We start from the raw sequence: 25,616 nt of genomic DNA, 5'->3' as shown, positions 1-25,616 counted from the left end.
GGGTCTACACCTTTTAGGGTCTAACCCATACACTGATGGGTTAGAGCCTCTGATTCCAACCTAGCTGAGGTTTTCAGCGAGAAGGAATCACGTCATGCTCTCACCTCACTGACTGCACTATAGAGATTGTGCTATTCAAGGAAAATACTACTCAGGGTGCCGTCGGCTAGACAGTGTCGACTGGCGAACCCTAGAGGTAGAGCTTTCTCTGTGGGTGCTCCCACCCTCTGGAACCAACTTCCTCTGGGGCTCCAGTTGGCCCCTGACCTCTGCACCTTCCTCCGTGACTTAAAGACCCTGGACTGGGGGTTATTTTAACACATTTTATTGGATATTTTATTGTTGTGAGCCGCCCTGAGTCCTACGGAGATAGGGCGGCATATAAATAAAATAAAATAAATAAATAAATAAAAGCAGTTGGGTCCCTTAGGCTGTGCATGGATTATAGAGGGCTAAACTGTTTTTGTGTGAAGAACATGTACCCCCTCTCCCGTACTACCTCTCCCTGAGGAGGGACATGCTGAGTTATTTGGCAAAGGGGAAAATCTTCACTAAACTGGACTTGAGAGAGGCACAGATTAGATTAAGGAAGGGCACAAGTGGAAAACTGCATTCAATTGTTCCCTGGACTGCTACCAATTCTGAGTAATGCCCTTTGGGCTGCAGGGGATTCCTGCCATATTCATGCAGATAATAAATGAATTCTGCATGTGCATTTATACCAGGGGTGTCAAATTTGATTTCATTGAGGGCTGCATCAGGGTTGTGTTTGACCTCAGGGGGCCAGGGTGGGCATGGCCAGGGTAGCCAGCTGTGATGGCCTCCTGTAACCCTCTGCCAGTGAAAACAGAACTCAGGAGGGCTGCATACGGCCCTCATGAGATCTGTTTTCGCTGGCAGAGGTGCTGCAGGCTGGTCCTTTCCTGTTTCCAGGGCGGCCCTGCGGGCCGGACCTCAGAACCCCAGGGGCTAGGGCCGGTCCCCACGCCTTGAGTTTGACACCCCTGATGCATACAAAGGGGTCTTGGTGTAATTGGTGATATACACTGAAACCCCTGAACAGCACATGAAGCTAGTCAGGGCAATACTCAAGACACTGCAAAGAGACCAACTGTACGCAAAGCTGTCCAAGTGTGAGTTTCACAAAATTTGCTTGGACTATCTGGGGTACTGTATCTCTACTGAGGGAATGGAAATGGACCCCAGCAAAATGAAAGCCATACTAGAATGGGAGCCTCACAAATCAGGAGGCAGTTATAGAGCTTCCTAGGCTTAGCAAATTTTTACCACCAATTTGGCGGCATATAAGCCGAATAAAATAAATAAATAAATAAATAATTCATTCCCACATTCACCCAGATAGCCCTGCTGATCACCAATCTGCTGAAAACCGGGGGGGGGGGAGAAACCAAAAACCAGCCAAACCCCCAATTGGTCCCTTTACTGCCAAGCCACTTTTGAAAAACTGAAATGCTTTTTCACTGCACAGCCAGTCCTGAAGCATCCTGACCCAGAGAAGCCATTTGTAATACAGGCTGATGCCAGTGATGTAGCAATACGGGCAGTCCTACTCCAAAAGAATGCCAACGGGGAATTGCAACCTTGTGCCTACACATGTTCTGACCTAGCCTTAACAGAAGCAAGAAACAGATTCTTTGTCACGAAAACTCTTGTGAATTAATTGCATTCACCCACCGAAAAGTCCAGGCAAGAGTCCTGCAAGGAGTTAACGGCAGCAACAGACTTTACCAGTTCATTGTGATAATTGCAAGGCCGTGAGCTCCCAGCTGAGAGGCTGCAAATTAAGTTCTGGCAAGCAGTCTTTGATGCACGGAACACAATGAGCAAAACCTCCAGAAATACGAACTGTTGTCTCCTACGACAACCACTCCCCTTTCTTTCTATTTATTCCCCAGCCAGGGAGTGGCCATTCAGCGTCCATGTGTGCTTTGCTTCCCCAGTCGACTCCTTGTCCCCCGTTGTTCACCTCTCCTAACTTTTCTATACATACATGCATCTGGAACAGGCTGTTCTTTCTCCTCACTCATCTCAGCCTCCAAAGGCAGCTGCCTCTCCAGTGGCTGGGAAATGTCAGGCAGCCCTGGCTTTATCTCTGCGTCCGACGCAGAGCATCCATCAGAGCCTTCCCTAGACTCTAGAGGGTAGCAAGGTCCCATTTGAGGTCTGGACAGACCACAAGAAGCATTGAAGATCCTCCCCCCAGAAACTGTCCCCTAAGCAAGTCCGATGTGCTCAATATTTTAATTGGTTCAATTTCACCCTCCAATATCTGTCTGGAGGGAAGAACTTCCTTGCAGTTGCCCTCTCTGCAAGAAAGTGCCGCAGTACAATAGCGCCCGAGAAGCAGTAATGACTTGCATCATCCCATCTAAACAGTGTGCAGCATCGGCCATCATCCGACAACAGGCAGTGGTCCAACTAGAGCCAGCCCAGGACATAGTGCAATCCCTGAAAGACACCCTGGCAAGAGATGAGTAGTTTCAGCAGCACAAAGACAACCTATCTCTGAAGGAAGGGTTGGTGTGGAAAGGGATAAAATTATATGTCCCAGCCAGCCAACGGACCTCGATTTTGCAGAGGAGTCATGACACAAAGGCAGGACATTTTGGGTTTATAAAAACTCTTCACTTTAGTAAAGAGGCAGTTCTAGTGGCCAAAGATGAAAAGACACATAGAGGCATACGTAGCCAGCTGCCCTGTGTGTGCTTCAATGAAACAGCTACTTGGGAAGCCCCCTCGTCTACTGCAGTCAGTAGCCGAACTGATGAAGCCCTGGGAAGAGATTTTTATAGACTTTATTGTGGACTTGCTGGAAAGTGCAGGGAATATTTTAATCTGAACCATCACAGACTTATTTTCCAAGCAGGCACATATGTAGCGTGTTTCCCCCGCCTGGTCTGTGGTGAAGATGTTTGTGCAGCACATCTATCGGCTGCATGGAGTCCCAAAACACATCATTGCAGACCAAGGGGTGCAGTTCATGTCAAACTTTTGGCAGGAATTCCTCAGCCTAATTGACTCAGCACAGGGCCTTACCTCCAACTATCATCCTAGTACCAATGGAGTCTGTGAATTTATGAACTCAGTTTTGGAGCAGTACCTGAGGTGTTATGTCAACTATCAACAGACCAATTGGACTGAACTGCTACCTTCTGCAGAAGTTGCATACAATAACTCCATGCATAGTAGTAAAGGGTTTACCCCTTTCTGGGTAGCTAGAGGAGTAGAGTTTGGGCCCATGACAGAAAGGGCAGCCTTTCACAGCATCCTTGGCCAAATGGATGAAAACGTTAAAGGAAATATGGTTGGTGGTGCGCAGGGCATTGCAAAAAGCTAGGGAAATGCAGAAGAGGCAGGCGGACAAGAAAAGAGCCCCAAGGGGGGAGTTCAAGGTGGGGGATAAAGTATACATATCTACCAAGTTCCTTAACCTGAGGCAGCCTTGTAAGAAGCTGGACCCATAGGACCCTTTCAGATCATAAATCTGGTTACTGTAGAGATGCAGCTGCCAAAAAGCCTCAAGAGAGGCTTTCACTGCAGTCTGTTGAAACCTTTCCATAGCTCGGAATTAAGACCTGCTATAGAAAAAACCTTCCCCTCCCACCCTAGTTAAAGGAGAGGAGCACTATGAAACCAAGAAGATTCTAGACTCTCAGTACTATAGGGGGAAACTGCAATATTTAGTGTTATGGAGGGGTTATCCCTTAGCCGATACAGATGTGAAGGTAGCTAGATTAGTGCAGATTTCATGCTGAACATCCAGGTTGGCCCTAGTGAGGAGAGAGACAAATAATGTGAGGAGGGCTAAGGAATGCATGAGAGCCTTCTGCTGCCAAAGGGGAGATACCCACCAAGGCCAAGTTCTCAGAGCTATCATCCGATGCAGACTGTTTTCCCAAAACAAAAGTACTGAATATAATTGGTGGACAATGAACTGTGGGTAGCCAGGGGTGAAAAGGGTTTTTTACCTAAATGGGGTTTGTGAGAAAATCTCACAGCTGACTTTGCTTCTGCTGTGCCTGAAAGAATCTTTCAGGCACATCTAGTTCCTAGATGCCAGGAGTTTCTTTTTTTTGGATGTGCCAAATGGGACAGTTGATGGAGAAAACTACTGCAAGTTGCCCAAAATGGTAAAAAATGAGAACAAGTATATTATGTTGTGTACTTTAGTAGAATGTTTACTACAGGTGGGAAAATAGAGGGACAAATGTTAAGATGTGCATATGTGGCAGAAAGTTAGTAAGTACTAGGTGACTTGTTACCAGAAATAAATGTATGTTGAAAGCAGAGAAAAGGGCTGTGCATAAGAACAAAATTCTGGCCATTTGTTACCTGGAAATGAGAAACAAGCATGTCAGAAAAAAAATGGAATTGGAAAAGTTTGCTTGGGACTGGGTTCAAGAAGACTGTGGTAAGAGAGCCAAGAATGGCTGCTAAATAATGTGAACAATATAAATGTGAATGAACACTTGAACAATAATGGAAAGCAATGTTAAACCAATTTGGTCATATACGGAGACTGAATGAAGGAGGATCAATTTTTAAAAGAATAAACAAGAACACAGAGGAAGAGAGCATAAGTTGAATGTCAACCCTGAAGCTGACCTGGCCAAAGCCATCTTGGAGCTTCAGTGCTGCCACACTGGAGCGAGGGATAGGGAGGGGGGATTAGAGATAGCTGGGATTGTATAGTCAAAATAAAACTTTCTCTTGGGAACCAAGGACATTCTCACACCTGGCCAAAAGAAAGAGGAGTGATGTCACCAGACCAACAGATATTGCCTTGATTGGGCCATGTGACTGTTTCGGATTGAGGGAAAAACTTTTCCTTTAATTTGGCGAAAACCAAGGGGCCCCTTGGTTTTCATCAGATATGTGCCAATATGATATTTCCAATAAAGCTTTCCAATTCTTTGAGGAATTCACCTGCCTCGGAGTTCTTGCTTGCAATGGATCTATTACTTGGAATCCTGACACTGAGATAAAGGGAAGAACAGGAAAATAGTGATTAGATGGAGTTAATAAGAGAAAAAAGTTTAAGAATGAAAAACTATGTAGGAAACAGTACATGATTGAGGTAAAAACAAGGATAATTCACAAGGATACAATTTTGCCTTCATACCTCATTTTGCACCACATACTTTGCTGTGCTCTAATTCCTTAGCCCAAAAATGAAAAACATGATCAGTATAATGGTGATTATATGTGAGAAACAATATCTGATATACTAAATGCCTGTAACAGCTTCAGCTATATTATAGAGCTAAAGCTATTACCTCCTATGTCCAAAAGCCTGAAAGTATTAATAAAACCAGATTGCTAATCACTGATGAGATATTACTTACCTTATCAACTGCTTTTCTAACTATTTCTTTATACTCTTCTTTAGAAATATCTTTATTTTGATAGAAAGGCTTAATAGCAAGTTTTACTTCTTGTGCAGCTTTTTCTTGAATTAATAATTTCTAGAAAAAATAAAGGGTGCATCTTATTTAGGGAAACGGCACAGATACACATCAACATTTTTGAAGTGATTAATACCCAATTCAAATATGCATAAATGCTACTCTCCACAGCAGTGTAATCTCTGACTGCAAAGCAGCACCCCCCCATACTTTCTAAAATATAACAATAACATTAATGCTAGAAGAGATATATAACAATTAACAAAAATATATTACTTGGTGGGGATATTTATTATGGATATTAGATTGTTCATGTCACCTCTAGCCATAAGTGGCTAAAGATTATTCAATAACTGACTGAAACAAAACATTTGTTCGTCTAAAGAAGCTTGTTAACATGCTATTGCCTGCACAGGTGCAGGTTCCAACAATTTAGTAAAACTACTTTTACTATACCTCCATCTTTTCCTCTTTTATAAAAAAAAAACAGCTAATATAGGTAGAAGAGTGGTTTGAGAACATATTATCAAAGTAGATCTGATGTTATGTATTTTTTGTATCAGTATACAAACTGTAGAATTCTTTTAAAAAAACTTTATTAAACATAAAAAGATAAAATATCAAATCAAGTACATACGAAATACATTTATATTCACCCCATAAAATAGAAAAACAATACAAAACGAAACAAACTAGATATATATATCTATATATAGAAAGTGACTTATTACATCATTTATCTTATTGACGGTGCTTGTTGTTAATTTTATTTTCTTGTTTTCTTGTGGAATTTTACATTTATTCTTTCTTTTGACTTGTCCAATTGTACCATCTATTCCATACAGTATAATATTTTGAGTCCAACTTGTCTTTTAACTCAAATGTTAATTTAGCCATTTCTGCACAATTGTAAATTTTTTGGATTACTAGATGATCTGTTGGCAATTGATCCGTTTTCCAATGTTGTGCTAATGCCAGTCTGGATGCCGTAATTATGTGTAATATTAAATATTTTGTTTCTTTGCTATGGTTTCCTTTGATCATGCCTAATAGAAAAATTTCTGGTTTCAGCTCTATTTCCTCTGTTGTTATTTCTGTTAGCCAAGTTTCCCCCCCCCCCAGTATTTCTTAATTTTTGGGCAAAGCTACCAGACATGGAAGAATGTCCTGTGCTTGTTTACATTTCCAACAAGTTGGATTTAAGTTCTGATACATCTTCACTAACCTCGAAGGGGCCAGATACTATCTATACCACATTTTATACTGATTCTCTCTATAAACTACTGATTTTGTCATGATATAATTGGTTTCCCATGCATTTTCCCAGTCTTCTAATTGTATGTTGTGTCCAATGTTTCTTGCCCATGCTATCATTTGTCCTTTTACTAATTCCTCTGCTAGGTCGAATTCTAATAAGTATTTATAAATTTTTGATATTAATTTTTCTTCCTTGGCTTCTAACAGTTTATCTAATCGGTTCGGTTTTAGTTCAATTCCTCCTTCCTCTTGATCCTTTTTATATCTTTTTTTATCAGTAAATAAGGCCACCAGTCTATCAATATTCCTTGTTCTCTAAGTTCTTCTTGTGTTTTTAATACTCCCTGGGAATCCAATATTTCCTTATATCTTATCATTTTTTGTAGTGCCAATGTGTTGGGGTGTATTTGTGTCTCCATTGTGGATAACCATTCAGGAACTTTTATATAATGTTTGTTCTTAATTTCTCACCATGTACAGATTAGTGAATCTCTTAGTATATAATTACTGAAGTTTTTATATGTTTTGTTCCCGGTGTTCCATAAGAAGGCATGCCACCTCATCATCAAATCATGCCCTTCTAATTTTAATAGTCTTTGGTTTTCAAAATTCACCCATTCTCTAATCCATATTAGACTTGTTGCTTTGTAATATGTTTCCCATGCTGGTAAACTGAATCCACCTCTAGTTCTATCGTCCTGCAATATACTTAATTTGATTCTTGGTTTTTTCTCTTCCCACACAAATTTTGTGGTTATTCTATTCAAATTATTGAAGAATTTTTTATCTAATTTTACCGGAATTGTTTGAAATAAATAAAGGAGTTTCGGCAATATGTTCATTTTTATCGCTGCAATCCTCTCTAATAGAGATAATTTCAATTTCCCCCATTTTTCTAAATCTTCGTTTATTTTTTGAACCAATATTCCATAGTTGTTCTCCTTTATAGTTGCACTTCTGGCTGTCAAATTTATACCTAAATATTTCACCTTTTTTACCACCTGTAATCCTAATTGATTAACTAATTCTTCTATTTGTTTTGCTGTTATATTTTTCGTTAACATTTTGGTCTTATCTTTGTTAATTTTTAAACCCGCCACTTTTCCAAATTCTTCTATCTCTTTTATTAAAATTGGTCCTGTTTTTAACGGTTCTTCTATGAAGAATACAAGGTTGTCGGCAAATGCTTGGACCTTGTATTCTTCTTGTTTTACATTTTTATTCCTTTATTTGACCTGATTCTTATGAGTAAATTTTCCAATGTTAAAATAAACAATAAAGGTGAGAGTGGACATCCCTGCCATACTCCTTTACTTATTTCAAAAAATTTAGTAGTCTCTCCATTTACTAATATACTTGCTTTTTGTTTTCTATATATAGAGGCTATCATTTTTTCAAATCTCTCCCCAAATTTCATGTTTTTAATTTGCTGAGTCATAAATTGCCAATTCACCTGATCGAAAGCTTTTTGTGCATCCAGAAACACCAGTGCTACCTCCCTCTCTGGATGTACCGCATAATATTCTAATACGTTGATTATTGTTCTTATATTGTTTTTTATCTGTCGCGTTGGTAAGAAGCCGTTTTGATCTGGGTGTATTCTATAAATCAATAATTTTTTCATTCTGTTTGCCATTATATTCATGAAGATTTTATAATCAGTGTTTAATAGAGAGATGAGTCTATAATTTTTTATTTGCGTTGTATCTGCTCCTTCCTTCGGTATCAGCGACATGTATGCCTCCCTCCATGAGTCTGGTAGCTTTGCCTCTGCTTCATTATACAGTTGCAAGAAAAAGTATGTGAACCCTTTGGGATTACGTGGAGTTTTGCATGAATTGGTCATAAAATGTGCTCTGAACTTCATCTAAGTCACAACAATAGAAAAATACAGTCTGCTTAAAATAATACTACACAAACATTAGATGTTGCCATGGTTTAATTGAACATAACATGTAAACATTCACAGTGCAGGGAGGAAAAAGTATGTGAACCTTTGGACTTAATAACTGGTTGACCCTCCTTTGGCAGCAATAACCTCAACCAAACGTTTCCTGTAGTTGCAGATCAGACCTGCACAACGATCTGGAGTAATTTTGGGCCACTCCTCTTCACAAAACTGTTTCAGTGTAGCAATATTCTTGGGATGTCTGGTGTGAATCGCTCCCTTAAGGTCATGCCACAGCATTTCAATCGGGTTGAGGTCAGGACTTTGACTGGGCCACTCCAGAAGGCGTATTCTGTGCTGTTGAAGCCATTTTTTCGTTGAATTACTTGTATGCTTTGGGTCATTGTCCTGTTGCATCACCCATCCTCTTCAGAGCTTCAGTTGGCGGACAGATGGTCGTACGTTTCCCTGCAAAATGTCTTGATAAACTCTGGAATTCATTTTCCCATCAATGACAACAATCCGTCCAGGCTCTGAGGCAGCAAAGCAGCCCCAAACCATGATGCTCCCTCCGCCATGTTTTACAGTGGGGATGAGGTTTTGATGTGCCTTTTTTTCTCCACACATAGTGTTGTGTGTTCTTCCCAAACAACTCAATTTTGGTTTCATCTGTCCACAGTATATTTTGCCAGTAGTGCTGTGGAACATCCAGGTGCTCTTTTGCAAACTTCAAACATGCTGCAATATTTTTTTGGGACAGCAATGGCTTCCTCCGTGGTGTCCTCCCATGCACTTCATTCTTGTTTAATATTTTCCTTATTGTAGATGTGTCAACAAAAATGTTAGCATGTGCCAGAGATTTCTGTAGGTCTTTAGCTGACACTCTAGGATTCTAGACCTCATGAAGCATTCTGCGCTGTGCTCTTGCAGTCATTTTTACAGGACGACCACGCTTAGGGAGAGTAGCAACAGTGCTAAACTTTCTCCATTTGTAGACAGTCTGTCTTACCGTGGACACATGAACATCAAGGCTTTTGGAGATACTTTTGTAACCCTTTCCAGCTTCATGCAAGTCAACAATTCTTGATCGTAGGTCTTCTGAGAGCTCTTTTCTGCGAGGCATGGTTCACATCAGACAGTGCTTCTTGAAACCAGTAAACCCAAAACAGGTGTGTGTTTTTAAAGGGCAGGACAGCTGTCAGCAACACATCCAATATCATCACACTGATTGGAGTCAAGGCTGGCTCACTCCTGGCTCCAATTAGCTCTTGGAGAAGTCATTAGGCTAGGGACTCACATACTTTTTCCTCCCTGCACTGTGAATGTTTACATGTTATGTTCAATTAAACTATGGCAACATCTAATGTTTGTGTAGTATTATTTTAAGCAGACTGTGTTTTTCTATTGTTGTGATTTAGATGAAGTTCAGAGCACATTTTATGACCAATTCATGCAAAACTCCACATAATCCCAAGGGGTTCACATACTTTTTCTTGCAATTGTATGTTTCTAGTAGAATCCAATTCAGTGTCTCTCCTAATCCTTTATAAAATTCAGTTGGTAGACCATCTGTCCCTGGGGTTTTATTATTTTTTTGCTTCCTAATTGCTTCCTTTAGCTCTTCTATGGTAATATCTCTATTTAGTATTTCTTTTTCTTCCTCTGACAATGCTAACATTCCCTCCCCACTCAGATGATTTATTTCTTCTGTTGTCTTTCTCGTAAAGTTCTTGAAAGAATTGAATTGCTATCTCCTTTTTCTTTTTTAAGCTCTGTTGCATTTTACCGTTTTTGTCCTGTAATTGTTGGATTGTTCTTTTCTCCCTTTCTTTTCTTAATCTATAACCAACCACCTCCCTGGTTTATTTGCGTGCTCAAAATGGTTGTTTTATATATTTCAATGCCGTTATATATTTTTCCTGATCTAATATGTTCAATTTATGTTTAGCTGCCATCCATTTCCTTCTAATTTGCTCATCCCCAGGGTTGTTTTGTAATTTTCCTTCCCAATTTTTAATCTCTTCTTGTACTTTATTATATTCTTTTTCCGTCTCCTTTTTTCTTTTTGCATTATAAGCTATTGTCAATCCTCTCACATAAGCCTTTGTTGTATCCCATAAATTCTGAAGGGAGGTGTGATATTTTGTGTTATCTTTAAAGAACAATTTTAATTCCTTTTCCATTTGTTCAATATATTCTTTTTCTTTCAATATCTGTGTGTTCATCGTCCATCTACTCTTTTTCCTCAGTTGTCCTTTCCATACCAGCATTACTAGATTATGGGCCACCCAATTATTTGAAATTATTTCAACTTTTTCTACTTCTTGTATCAATATGTTGGTTACCCAGGCCATATCAATTCTAGACCAGGATTTATGGGGGTTCGAATGATATGTAAAAATTTTTACCTCAGGGTTATAAAATCTCCAATTATCAACTAAATTTAATTCCTCTACTAAATCAATAAAAGTTCTGGGTAGTATATTTTTCTTTTTTTTTATTGCTCTGATCACTTTTGTAATCCTTCCTTACATCAACAATTGCATTAAAATCGCCAATCAAACATACGTTCTCCATTTTTTTTTTAATTGCAAAAGTTTTACAATTACATTTTCACCCCTTTTTCCCCACCGCCTCCCCCCCCAGACTTCCCAACCTCCCTAACCCTCCCTAACCCTCCCCTCCCCCCAGACTTCCCTATAATATACTCATACTCATAAAAAACCCTTAATATAACACTTATATATAAACTTGAACCCCTCCCTCCCCTGTATAATTTTTCTCTTTACCTCATTACATTAAAATATTTCCAATACATTATTTTCAAATAAAAGCTATTTGATACTTTCTAGTTTGATATTTGTTCTGAACATATTCTATCCACCTTTTCCATTCCCATTCATAAGTCTCTTGTGAACAATCTTTTAAATATGCTGAAATCTTCGCCATCTCTGCAAAACTGGCCATCTTCAAAGTCCATTCCTCGATAGTGGGCAAAGCTTCATTCTTCCAGTATTTACCTATCAACAATCTTGCTGCTGTTATCATATACAATATCAATTTTGTTTCACCCAATGTAAAACCCTTAACTATACCCAATAAAAACAGTTGTGGAGAAAATTGAATTTTTTTCTTCAAAACATTCTGCATGACCCACCAAATTTTTATCCAAAAAGCCTTAACTTTCCTACAGGTCCACCAAACATGATAATACGTAGCATCCAAACATTCACATCTCCAACATTTTGGCTGAACATTAGGGTACATACATGACAACTTTTTGGGATCTAAATGCCATCTATAAAACATTTTATAGAAATTTTCCCTCAAGTTCTGCGACTGTGTAAATTTAACATTCTGAACCCAAATTTTTTCCCATGTTTCCAACATCACTGGTTCTTCAAAATTTTGTGCCCACTTAATCATACAGTCTTTAACTAATTCAGTTTCTGAGTCCCTTTCTAGCAAAACATTATAAAGCCTTTTGATATGCATTGGACCTTTCTCTCTTATATGTCTAACCAATTCTTCCTCGTGCAACATAATACCAGTTTTTTGGTCCTCTTTCCATCTCAATTGTAATTGATTATATTGTAACCAAGTTAAATTAATCCCCTCGTCCAACAGTGTCTGCAATGTCTTCAGCTGCCATCTGCCCGCATCTGTAAAAAGAACCTCTTTGTATAAAAACCCCCCGAGTGACATTATATTTGTATTCCACAAAGTATGACCAAGATCCAGCCATAGCGGTATTTTATAATCCCATTTGAGTCGATGCTTCTTCCAAACTCTCATCAAAGAGTCTCTAAGTATATGACTTTTAAATACTTTATCAACTTTGTCATCATAAAATAAGTAAGCATGCCATCCAAATTCAAGATCAAAACTTTCTGCATTCAATATTCCAGCCTTTTTACTTCCAAACCAATCACTTGTTAAAGTTAAAGCTGCTGCATCATAATATAGCTGTAGGTTTGGAAGTTTAAGACCTCCTCTTTCTGGAACATCTTGCATAATTTTCAATTTCACTCTCGGCTTCTTCTCGTTCCAGACGAACTTATTCACTCCAGATTGCCAAACTTTCAATTGTTTATCACTTTTAAGCACCGGAATCATTTGAAACAAAAAAAGAAATCTTGGCAAAATATTCATCTTAACTGCTGCTATTCTTCCAAGTAGAGACAGCTGCAGTTTTTTCCAAGTCTCCAGATCTTTCTGCACCTCTCGCCACAACACCTCATAGTTATTTTGAAACAATTTCATGTTTGATTCTGCAACCTGAACTCCTAGATATTTTACCTTAGGTACAGTCTCAAAACCTGCCCTCCTTTCAAGCTCATGTTTACGATCTTGTGTCATGTTTTTAGCTATCATTTTAGTCTTTTTTGGATTCAGTCTAAAACCTGAAACTTTACCATAGTCTTGTATAATGTCCTTCATCAAGATTATTGATTCCATTGGTTGTGATAGGGTAACAACCAGATCATCTGCAAATGCCTTTATTCTGTAATCCTCTTGCCTAATCTTTATACCTTTCAAGATATTAGAGTCCCGTATTGTATTTAGCAAGACTTCTAGTGTTAAAATAAATAAAAGTGGGGACAACGGACATCCCTGTCTTGTTCCTTTTTCAATTTTAAACTCTGTTGTCAGACTTCCATTAATAATGATCTGTGCCTTTTGCTCTTGATAAATTGCTGAAATCGCCTGTATAAATTGATCCCCAAAGTCCATCTTTTTTAAAGTCTTTAGTAGAAAATTCCAATCCACTCTATCAAAGGCCTTCTCTGCGTCCAAAAAGACCAGCACTGCAGGAATTATTAAATTGTTTCAAATATGTAAATAATTTCTTCCTTTTCTGTGCTGAATTCAACCCATTAACATTCCAAGATAAACACTTAAACGTCATCACCCTCTTTCTGGAGCAAAGAGCAAAATAATTGAAGATCATCCGAAAGCTTCGATCTCGCTCCTCCCATGGCTCCAGTCTCTTGTGCAGTACTCTTAACTGCCTCCTTGTCTTGTCTTTCCTGTTGTTGTTGTTGCTTTTGTTTAAGTAACTTAGATTGAGCTCGAGTTATACGTTGATCCTTAACTTCAATCATCCGAACCGGGTCCAAGATTGGAGAAGATTCCAGCAAGGGCTCATCCAGAAAACCTCCTTCTGCACCTTGCACTTCCTCTAATTCCTGCTTAGACTGTTCTTGCAATTCTCGTTGAGGTTGCTTCTCTTCATTCTCTTTAATCTCCAAAACTGTAGATGTACGTGGAGATGGTGTTCTTTCCTTAAGAATAGTAGTATAGAAGTGCTGTGCCTTCTCCACGGTATTCAAACTGTATCTTTCTCCCTTGTATCTGAAAATTATGCCAACTGGTGCGTCCCACCGGAAAGGTATCTGTAAATTTTGCAATTCCTTAACAAGAAAGCCAAATTCTTTTCTAGCTTTCAGCATTTTAGGAGGCAATTCTTTATAAATTCCAATTCGTGAGCCCCCCACTTGTACAGAAGTGTAAAAGGATTTTTGCAGGATATCGTTTCTTATTTCTCTATCTGTAAAATATATGACCACATCTCTAGGTAATTGTCTTTGTCTGGCCACCCAGGAGTTCACTCTGTAAATTTTGTCTATTTTGTGAAAAATCACATCAGGATTAACTTGTAGAATCTTGGCCAGGGCCTCAGAACAAACTTGTCTCAAATCCTGTCTTTCCTCCTCTCGAATTCCCCGAAGCCGTATAGCAAACTCCATTGCCCTGAATTGTATCATGACAATCTCGTTTTCAACTCTTTGCATTTTATTGTCAACATCAGCAATTTTATAATCATTGTCTTTCATCTTAACATTAACTTCTGATTTAAGTTCTTCTACTTTAAAATCAACTTTCCCAATAAATTCTGCCAGGCCAGATGCCACTTCTGATATTTTTTTGGTCACCTTGTTTTGGTTCTGTTTCACCATATCTTTAACTTCATTAATTTCCTGCATAAATTCCTGATGTGATTTTTGAAGTTTATCATCTATCTCCTGTTGAGATTTTTGAAATTTATCATCCAAAGTTTTAGAAATAAATTCTTTTAAATCTCCCACATCAAATTCTTTTTTCTGAGTCTGTAGCTGTTGAGCAGGGGGAAGCTGCGTTTCATGTTTGTGTGTGGGTGATCCCCCCCCTGTTGCCTTCCCTTCCTGCTTCTTTGAAGCCATCCTGCCACGTGATCTAGTTTTTCTAAAGAGGGAAGTTCCTTTTCCTTTCCCTCCTGCACAAAGACTTCTAAAAAAGTCCCCCAGATTTGATCAAATAAAGGTTGAAGTAAAGCAAAGTCAAGTATTGAAAAGGGAGAAATTTTCCACTTGTTTCTCTTATTACAAACAAGGCAACTTTGTAGCAACTTGGAAACTTTGTAACAAAGCAAGATAACTTCACCAATCCACACTCGCTGGCTCGTTAACTCTAAGGCTGAGCGCCATGTTTTTTCAAAGCACTTTCACTCATTCGCATTTTTCTCAGATTAAAAAGTCAACAAAGCGCTGATACTTGCGTTTCCAAGTTTCAGGATTCAGGTAGTTTCGCTGTTTATTAAAGCTGGTTCTTTTCGCTTTGAGTTTCCTGCAGCCGGCTTGTTCTGCAAAGGCAGAATCGTCCCACGTCGCCCGGAGTTTCAGCAGGTTGGGAGGGAGCCACGCCTGTTCTCTCCCCAGAAACTTCCCTGGGGGGTTACAGGGGCTCGACCTGTGCCCTGCGATCTCTACTTCATCAATCCTGTGGATTTTGAAGTTTTCGAGCCGCTTCTTCGTCTCGAAGCGGCTCTACAGGCGGCAGGGCTGGCGGAGCTTCAAAAGGCGCCGCCGTCACCGAAGACAGGGAAACCGGAAGTCACGTTCTCCATTTTTTGTTCTATTATTTTTTCATGTACTTTTTTGTAAAATTCCGTTTGTCCACTATTTGGCGCATATATAACCACTAATAAAATACTTTTAGATTTAAATTTTACCTCTATCATCAAAATTCTTCCTATTAAATCTGCATATTTCAAGTTGCTCTCTATTTCTTCTTTGCTATTCCTCTTTTCTTTTCTTCTGCTAGTATTACGAAATATTTACCTAATTTTTTGCATTGTAAATATTTTTCATCTTGTTTTCTTATATGTACCTCTTGGAGGCACACAATTGTTGTTTCACAGCTTTTCTAAAAAGTTGATGTCTTTTGATTGGGGAATTAAGGCCATTTATGTTCAATGATAGAATTTTAAGATTTTGTTCCATTCCTTAATGGATGTCTTATACGCTTTTTCTATTACTTTCTGTCTTTTCTCTTGGCCCTTGTTCTCACTCCTTCTTCCCCTTGTATTTCTCCTTCTTTCTCTTTATCTCCCTCTTCTAGTACTTTTTCTTGTTCCTCTTGTCTCTGTTTCCCTTTAGTACTCCTTTCCAGTTCCTCCCTTTTATTATTTATTCCTTCTATGCCCATCACTTGGTCGTGCAGATTTTGTGCTTTATATTTTGAGTCCACTTTTATTTTTTTCCCCTGCCACGATACCAACATTCCTTCTGGTGTTATCCATCTGAACGGTATATGCCGCTTGTTTAATAATGTGGCTAAGAACCAATATTCCTTTCTCAGTTCCCTTATTCTGTTAGGGACTTGCTTTAATGTGATTATTTCCTTGCTTCTGTAGAACATCGGTTCATTTTTCATTATTTTGTAAACAATGTCTCTCACTTTTCGTCTCACAAATCTTATGTGGACCTTCCTTGGTAGTTTATATTGTCTAGCATAATTTGTGTGGACTCTATAGACTTCATCCAACTCGTTTATTATTTCGTCCTTATCACATTGGAGGGCCTCCACAATCATTTCCGCCATCACTGATGTTAGGTCCTCCTCTCTATCTTCCACCACGTTCTGAAAGCACAGGTAGAATGCAGCCCTCTCCATCTCCAGATGTGCCACAGTATTTTCCAATTCTTTATTAAATCCCATCATTTTCTGGTCCAAAGATTCCATTTTTTTCCGGTCTGCTCTGTTTTCTTTTCTATAGCTATTATTCGTTGATCATTTTTTTGTATAATTTCTTGTACTGAGTCTATCTTTTCATCTATCTTTTGTTTTGTTTTTTTATTGAAAAGTTTTATAGAAAGTACAAACATTTTCACTCCCCCACCCTTCCCCCCTCAACCCCTCCCTCCCCTTTCCCACCCCCCTTTCCCTCCTTCCCCCCACCCCCCTCCCTAGACTTCCCAGAACAAGCACAGGGTATAGCATTCACAAATCAAAAGCTAGAATATGCTAACAAATTGTTACATTTCATATTCTCCCTAGATCCTTAACTCCTTATAATTCAAAAAACAAACATAAACTACTCAAAGTTACTTCATTCATATGCTATATGAATCTTCTTATTCGGATACTTCTTCTGTATGTAATCGATCCATCTTCTCCATTCCGATATATATCTTTCATTTGAATGGTCTTTAAGATATGATGAAATTTTCGCCATTTCTGCCAAATGCACAACTTTTAATGTCCATTCCTCAATGGTGGGTGGATCTTCCTTCTTCCAGTACTGTGCCACCAGTAACCTGGCAGCCGTTATTAAGTTCAAAACCAACTTAGTCTTTATTACAGTACAATCCATGACTATTCCCAACAAAAAGAACTGTGGTGTAAATTTAATTTTTTTTCTTTAAAATGTTTTGAATAATCCACCATATTTTTATCCAAAAAGCCTTAATTTTTTTACATGTCCACCATATATGAAAATATGTAGCATCTTTACATTCACATCGCCAACACTTAGGTTGTAGATTTGGATACATACAGGCTAAATTTTTTGGGTCTAAATGCCATCTATAAAACGTTTTATAAAAATTCTCCCTTAAATTTTGTGCTTGTGTAAATCTTACATTTCTGACCCATATCTTTTCCCATGTTTCCATCATTATTGGTTCACCTACATTTTGTGCCCATTTTATCATACAGTCCTTGACTAACTCTGTTTCTGAATCTATTTCCACTAGTGCATTATACAACCTTTTTATATGCATTTGACCTTTATCTCTTGTTTGCTTTATCAAATTCTCATCCTGCTGCCAAATACCAATTTTTTGATCTTCTCTCCATCTGGCCTGCAGCTGTCCATACTGAAACCATGTCCTAATAATTCCTTCTTCTCTTAATTGCTCCATTGGTTTTAATTGTAATCTGACTCCTTCCTTATAAAGAAGTTCCTTATATGTAATCTTATCTTGCTTTTGCTCTAAGTTTATATTCTCTATCGCGTGTCTGGGTACTGTCCATATTGGTAACTTATCACTTAATTTATATTTGTACTTTTTCCAGACCCACAATAGAGAATTTCTTAATATATGACTTTTAAAAGCCTTATCTACTTTCTTGTCATAGACTAAATAAGCATGCCAGCCGTAGACCAAACCATATCCTTCAATATTCAATATCTTTTCCTCCGTTAAATTTATCTAGTCTGTAATTGCTGAGGGCAGCGGCTTCATACTACAATCTTAAATTGGGCATTTTAAGGCCACCTCTTTCTCGGATATCTTGCATTATCTTTTGTTTAACTCGAGGTTTCTTCCCTGCCCACACAAACTTGTTTATGCCCTTCTGCCATTCCTTCAAATTTTCATCTTTTTAAGTATAGGTATCATTTGAAAAAGAAATAAAAATTTTGGTAAAATATTCATTTTTACAGCGGCTATCCTTCCCAGCAAAGACAATTGTAGTTTTTTCCAGTTTTCCATCTCTTTTTGTATTTTGTGCCATAGTGGTTCATAATTGTGCTGATATAATTTCATATTTGCAGTCATAATATAAACCCCTAAGTATTTAACCTTCTTAACTACTTCAAATCCTGTTAACCTTTCTATCTCTTCTTTCTGGCTTCTGACCATATTTTTAGGTATTATTTTCATTTTGGCTGCATTTATTTTAAAACCAGATACTTGTCCATATAAGCAGGTTATGTCCATCAAGGCTGTAATTTCATCTATCTATTGTATGTCACTTTTTACTTCTCTTTTAATCTCGTCGATATCTCTCCTTGTTTCTTCATGATTCTTGGTCATACATTCTTGCATTTTAATCATGGTCTCCTGTTATAAGTGTAGCCTGCATAGTTGGCATGCTTAAAGCGGGAGGTTGCTTATCTGATGGGAACATTCCTTCTGTTGTCCTCTGTGCTGCAGGGGAAGCCGATGATCCAATCAGTGTCGAAGTAGTTTTCTTTCCCGATTTCACAGTGGTTGTGGTGGTACTAGTCATTTCCTTTAATATTTTATACTGTTCCCCTAAGATTCTGTCTATCTCCTCCCAAATCACCATCCACTTTAGAATTCAATTTCCTTCCCTCCCTTCTCTATTCTCTTAATATAGTATAATACTAACTTAGTTAATAAAGTTCTATTAAAAAGAAAGATTCATAAATATCTTAATACTCTAATTACTAAAATTCTTATATGATTACTAAATACTAATTAATTTAATCAATTGAAAAGATCTAGTATTAACTTTAAATAATTACTTTAAATATTCAATAAGATAATATGAAGTAAATGTACAGAAAGGAGAGAAAGAAAAATAGGAAAAGGAAGAGAGAAAGCACAACAGCTATAAATAATTAATAAGTAATTAGGAAGTACTAATTTGCTAATACTAAATTTCCTCTATAAGTACCATATTTTTCGGTGTATAAGATGCACCTTTTTACCCCCAAAAAGGGGGTGAAAATCTGGGTGCGTCTTATACACCAAATGTAGCCCCGCCCATTCGCCGGCCCCCATCCTTCGGCCATTTTCGGCCAGTTCCAGGCGGCAGGGATCTGGGTCAGGGCACAGCATGAGGAGCAACCCTCCCTCTTCGGGACAGTGTGGGGGGAGGGGGAATCTGCCCAGCAGCTTTGGGGAACAAGGCGGGTGCCATGATTTGCAGCTGGTCACCCCTCTGGCCGTGCTGACTTCACTCCCCAGCAATGTGAGGAGCCGCTGCCGCCACTGCCTAACACTTTCTGCACCCAGGAGCCAAGCCGAGCTGAATGGGAGCCCCTAAAGGGAAACGTTCCTCCTTTCCAGCCATCGCTGCCCAGATTCCAAAATGCAAACCTCAAGAGTCGCGCTTCAGGTGGCGGCCAGTTCCCCTGCAATGTGCAGCGGGGAACTGGAAAGTGCTTTGGATTCGGGGAGGAGATTGTAGCACTGACACCTAAAAGTGTTTTTCTGCACATTGCAGAGCGTGTGCCCCCGTCCTCCTTCTCAGCAGACTCAACTTCTCTTTCCTCCTGGCCAGATCCGCCGCCTGTACACTTTTTTTTGTCTCTGCACACACCCCATGTTTGGAATCGGGAAGGGGATCGCGGGTCTGCCGCCCGAACCCGCAATCACATTGCTCCTCACATTGCTGGGGAGCTCCTCACATTGCTGGGGAGTGAAGTCAGCGCGGCCAGAGGGGTGACCAGCTGCAAATCGTGGCACCTGCCTTGTTCCCCAAAGCTGCTGAGCAGATTCCCCCCCACACTGTCCCGAAGAGGGAGGGTTGTTCCTCAGGCTGTGCTCTGTTCCTCCCCCCAGAGCATGCTAGGGGTCTCTTTGGGGGAAAGTGAGTAGTCCCTGCACCTCTCGCTTGCAGGAGGAAGAGGAGGGCGGCGCCACCTTAAATGCTGGTAGGCAGAGGTAAAATACTTTTTTCCTTGTTTTCCTCCCCCAAAATTAAGGTGCGTCTTATACTCCGGTGCGTCTTATACACCGAAAAATACGGTAACTAAATATATCAATATGTAGGTTATGTATATAAATAGCTATAAATATAATTATAAATGTGTGTGTGTGTGTGTGTGTGTGTATATATATATATATATACACACATACATATATATATGTGTGTGTATATATATATATATGTGTAATAATGTAATAATAATTTGCTAGCAATTAATTATAAATATTAGATAAATACAAAAATACAAAAGTTTCTCTAACAATGAATAAATATGTCAATATATAAGCTATGTATCTAAAAGTTCACAATATTTCTAGCTTTTGTATGTTCTTTAAAAAAGTTCAGATGTGCTTCAAATATAGTCTTTCTTTCTTTCACACTTTCAATTTTCACTCACAAGTAATTAAATATGGCGATCTCTAATCAGCACTGTCACTCTTGTGCGTCTTTTACTTTTTGCCAATCCACATTTCTCCTTCCATTGGAGCAGCTAAGGTAGGGGTAGAAATAGAACCTCGTATTCAGTTCACTTCTCTCTCCCAGCTTCCTAGAACACCCGTTTTCCTTGATATTTCACTGGTGTTTTTTCTGCTGGTCCGAAATTCGCCTTTTCACTTTTGCTCTCCTCGTTAATTGCCGTCCGTTTACAATCTGAGCCTTTTTCAGCCCACTGCGCCTCCGGAATCCAAATTCTTCTTCTTCTCCAACTATCTGAACAAGTTTAAAATCTTTATTTTTCTGCTCTCACTGTCACTTCTCGCACCGTACTCACTCTCTGCTTCCCGTTGTTTTCGATCAGGGCGTCAGGCCTCTGAGTCAGGCATGCCGGCTGTCTTCTTCCACGCTTGGATTAAGGGTTCTTCTTGATGTGGTGGGAGACCGCACCTCTCCATGCCTCCTCCGAAGATTCCCCTCTTTCTGCCGGTCCCACCAGGACTGAACCTCACCCTTAAAGGGCACCAAAACGCTGGAAAATTGGCACTGGGAACGGAGCGATTTTTCCCATGTTGCCTCAACCCCACATCACCGCCAGAAGTCACAAACTGTAAAATTCTTAAATCCCATGGAAAAGATTATAAAAATTGACTGATGCAAACATTATTTTCAAGGCAATTTATATCTATTTTTAGTTATTCAAAATTATTCACGTTATTCTTTGCTTTGAATTTACCTGGTCTTTTTTGGAACTATCTGCGCTGGCTTCCACTGTGACATTTGCTTTCTTTTCCATCGATTTTACAGCAGCATTTGAGGATTTGATGTTATTTGATGATGCTGTGTTACCCAAACTCGATCCCTGGATAGATTCCACAGTTCCCAGAGCTGCTGTTGGAGCAGACAAGTGTGTTGTATTCACACTGTTAGCAACATGGGAAGTAGTTGGAGCAGCCTGTTTTGAAAAGTTAAGAGAATTAAGTGTCCAACTAGTTATATGCAGTACCATTAAACAGAATTCTAAACTGCAAATGAATTAAAGGGATGCTGCTATCTCCAATATATATGCGACTTGCAGAACATAAAATTAATGGGTAAGGGAAAAACCTTTATATTATTCAAGTTGAAAGAGAGCATATTATGTGTGAAGAAAGTTGATGTTCAGCAAGTTGTATATAGTAGAGGATCCTTTTTACATTATTTCCCTTTTCCTCATTCCAATCATTTCAGGCATTTTTAATGGTGGCCTAATAAGTAATGGCCTTGTTTAGGGAGAAAATCAATTTTGTGTAAGCACCATTATGGACAATTATAAAGAGAGAAGAAATCAAGTAATGAGGCTGATTCTTGATGTAGTAGCAGCTAGCTGAAATGCTCATAAAACAACACTACAAGGCAATGTGATGAGCAGTAAATGTCATGAACTTGATTTTATACCTAGATCAGTTAACTGAAATTGGAAGAATCTTATTTTTTGACTTTACTGTCTTAAGAGTCCTTGAGACATCAGCATTATAGCAAACATTTAGACCCCTTTCCCAAGATGGCTTAGATAGTCGTCTTACCAAAAATGTTTATGATATGGCAGAATAAGCACTGGCAAGCAGAAATAAGTTGTAGTGCAGGGCTGAGCACTACAACTTATGGCCCCTTGACAACCTGTGGACTTCCACTCCCAGAATTCCTGAGTCAGCCTGAGTCAGTTTCACTCAGTTACAGCAGTTTCCATATGGTTTTGGGTCAATTACATGCCTCAGCCCAATCTACCTCTCAGGTTTACTGCTATACAGATAAAACAGATGCATGCCACACTGCCTTGAATTCCTGAAGGCACATTACGATTTATAACACATCAGTTAGAAGAATTATAAGAACAACAACAAAATCACATACAACACCCAGCTTGGAATATCACCTTTCCATGTCCGTTCTTGAAAAGAAAAAAAAAACAATCTGGATGAACTCCAGCCTGCACCAAGACTCTCCCTATACGCCCATCACAACTCTCAAATTCTCATGACAGAAGAGGAGACAACAGGTGAATGGATATTTTCCCTATTGTACCTCCACGCCAAGACTTGATAACTGTTGAAAGGCCTATATATGTGACAGCATCACAAGGGAACAGCTTAACAGTATTGTCTTTTAACGTGAAAGAATTAAATGTAAAAATATTAAAAATCCATTTTAGCAACCTCTTGAGAAATTATTCTGCAAATACCAGGGCCAGGTTTTCTCAAGAAAATAGTTTATTCTATTGATTCATTTATTTACTGCTTGGGTGCATATGTTCAATTCATTTCAAAAAATCTATGTGGCTAGTATGACCTGGTTTAAAGATGCCTTGCTTATTGTTTTAATTCTAGAAAATTTAATCAGAAAATTAAACATAGAGTAACTCTGCAAAACTAAACACTTGATCCTTTGGAAATATGAATGTAAAAGGAACTTCTTGTGAAGAAAACATCTAACAGTTAACCCCATCACACAGAAACCTAAGTTTCTTTTTCTAGAATCAAGAAATCAGTTATATGGAACCATGTTACAAAGATGATACACTGAACTTGTCAGTTAGGGCAATTTTTTCATTAGTCATAGGAATCTGGGATTTGGTAATATGGGCAAGTATAAAACCCTGTCTTTGGGCCAAGTACTGAATATTTTGCTCCTTGTGTTAGAAAACATGAGAAGTAGTACCCCACCTTAGAGTTCAGAGGTTAGCCTAGCCTCCTTAAAATCAAAATGATTCGATTGAATACACTGAGATTAAAACTCCATTTACTTGTGTTCAGATATTCATTACTGAACCACATTTGCCACTATGCTGAAGGTTTCTTACAGGTTTTCTTCAGTCCAGGAGATAGACTAGTTGCTTCCTTTATCAATTGCCTAATAGGTAATGTAACACCAAAGTTTACACCAAAAGATATGCAAACCCCCCTCCCTCTCTCTTGAAGCAAATTTTGGTGGTTACATTGTCTGTTAGAGGAATAATACTTCAATTTTTTTAAAGCCTGAAAATTGTTCAAAGCTAGTCATGCTGCTTCAGCTCAACAAAGTTTATGTGCAGCTTCTTTTGCCAAAGATTCCTGAGCAAATTGGCCAAACAAAGTATCTGATATTGGCTTTACAGTAACTTTAAACCTGGTATTCAAGGATTCCTGTTCCTGGTAAGGATTTTCAAAAGTCACAACTCTTATTACTTTAGACAGAATCATCGCTTATACCTAGGATCTCTGGGCTATTAGCTTCAGAAAGGAGAGGAACAGATACTGTAATTGGCTATGGTATTAAAATTATTTAAGTGATCATCTAGCCTTGGAAGATGGCAAATCAAGAGATCAGATTGGGCTGGGCAATCTGTAGAATTTATGTGATTAGTTGCTTATTTCCTCTTCTTTGACAAATGAAACAGGCCTTTATGATCAGACCTATAGACAGGTATTGTAAGTTGTAAACTAACAGGATACGTCTTTATTGAACAGAAACTCCAAATTGTCAAGGTTATGCACTATGATTCAGACATCCTTTTTCCATATTCAGTTAATGAGAATTGGTCCAACATATAGGGATAACATACATACTCAAGGGTCAGCAAGGGGCTATGGTGATTACCATCATATTCATGCATACCATGGGCGCAAGAGACAGGCCAAGTAGATTATATTGACAATTAGCATCCTCATATTTGAATCTCAAGAACTGTGCTTGTTGGGTGAACTGGAATGCAAAAATTGATCCAAAGATTAACTTCTCTAAGTCTAGTGAGACTAACATCCTTTTTTCTGGATATGTTCCACAATGGATCTCAAGGTTTCCATCTGGAATTTAACAATACTTAAATGTTCACCTGATTTGTGTGATTATCTACATATTAAGGAAATGATTTATGACCTTCAACAATATTTGGTTTTGGTTAGCTAGTGATGAAATGAACTTCTCTTGGAGGAGCTATGCATCTGATGTAGCCCTATGAATCATGCATTTGATATTATATGGGTCCATAGGTTTGATATTATATGAGTCAAACTCAAGGTTCTTATTAATGCTTTGGGAAACATGAAATTCTGCACAGTGATGTCTTGAATCATATGTTATCTAAGTCTCTTTCCTCGCCTGACAGTTTCCCTGAGTGATGGAATCAAGTTTGTTCTCTGCAGTAAGGCCCTGGGGAGAGGAATTTCAGGAAGAGTATGGAGGCCTGTCACTTCCCTACAAGGAGAGCCCAAGGTAGTATTTTCCATCCACTAGGATGGATAAGGGATACAGCAGTTATGACCAGGATAGCTGTGATACAGTTGAAGAAACCATGGCTATCTCTGGGGCTTCTTGAAGCATATGATAGAGTAGGGATTGTATGGCATAGTTCCCAGTGGAGCCAATCAAGAAGATTCACTTGATGAAAGGAGAAAGAAGGATTGGGTATCTGGTATCAAAGTGTCTTTCCTCTTCAGCGCTCACAGTATTCACATTCCCAGAGAACTGGAAACTGCCCTGCTGACAGTTGCAGATGGTATGCAGGTGGACATTGTTTGTGCTATTTGCATTTCCCTGGAGAAACCATGATGGAGAATTGAAGGGTACACTGGCACACTTCTAGGGCTTGGTCTACTCGATTTGTCTCAAAACATTAGCAACAACCTCTGAGACAAACAGTGCTGGCTGGAGGGCAAGTGAAAATAAAAAAGGAAAGAAAAGGTGGGGAGGGATTAATGTTTACTATAACTTGGTTTAGCCATGGAGAAGCTGGAAAGCAACCATGTTCTATAGAGCAACACAATGCAAAAAGGGGCAATAGAAGCAGAATTAGAATTTTAATTCAGGCTCAGAAATACCCATTACAGGATGTCTTGGCTCCACAATTGGGAGATATACTAAAAATA

The 25,616-nt window shown here is 38.8% G+C and overlaps 1 protein-coding gene across 2 annotated transcripts in view; it reads right to left on the bottom strand.

Moving 5' to 3' along the window:
* The window catches only part of SCAF11 (SR-related CTD associated factor 11), a 73,516-nt gene that overhangs the window by 6,801 nt on the left and 41,099 nt on the right, over window positions 1-25,616 (bottom strand). For both annotated transcript variants that reach the window (XM_034402816.3, XM_060694700.2), the window contains 2 exons: window positions 21,470-21,688; window positions 5,367-5,486 (listed from right to left, as the gene is read on the bottom strand). In XM_034402816.3, coding sequence (XP_034258707.1) covers window positions 5,367-5,486; window positions 21,470-21,688 — 339 coding nt within the window. The remainder of the gene's footprint in view (window positions 1-5,366; window positions 5,487-21,469; window positions 21,689-25,616) is intronic.

This window comes from Pantherophis guttatus, chromosome 7 (assembly GCF_059756535.1).
Source record: "Pantherophis guttatus breed Tessera chromosome 7, ASM5975653v1, whole genome shotgun sequence".
Taxonomy (NCBI): domain Eukaryota; kingdom Metazoa; phylum Chordata; class Lepidosauria; order Squamata; family Colubridae; genus Pantherophis; species Pantherophis guttatus.
Note: the sequence above shows the minus strand (reverse complement) of the source record. Positions and strands in the feature narration are given on the sequence as shown.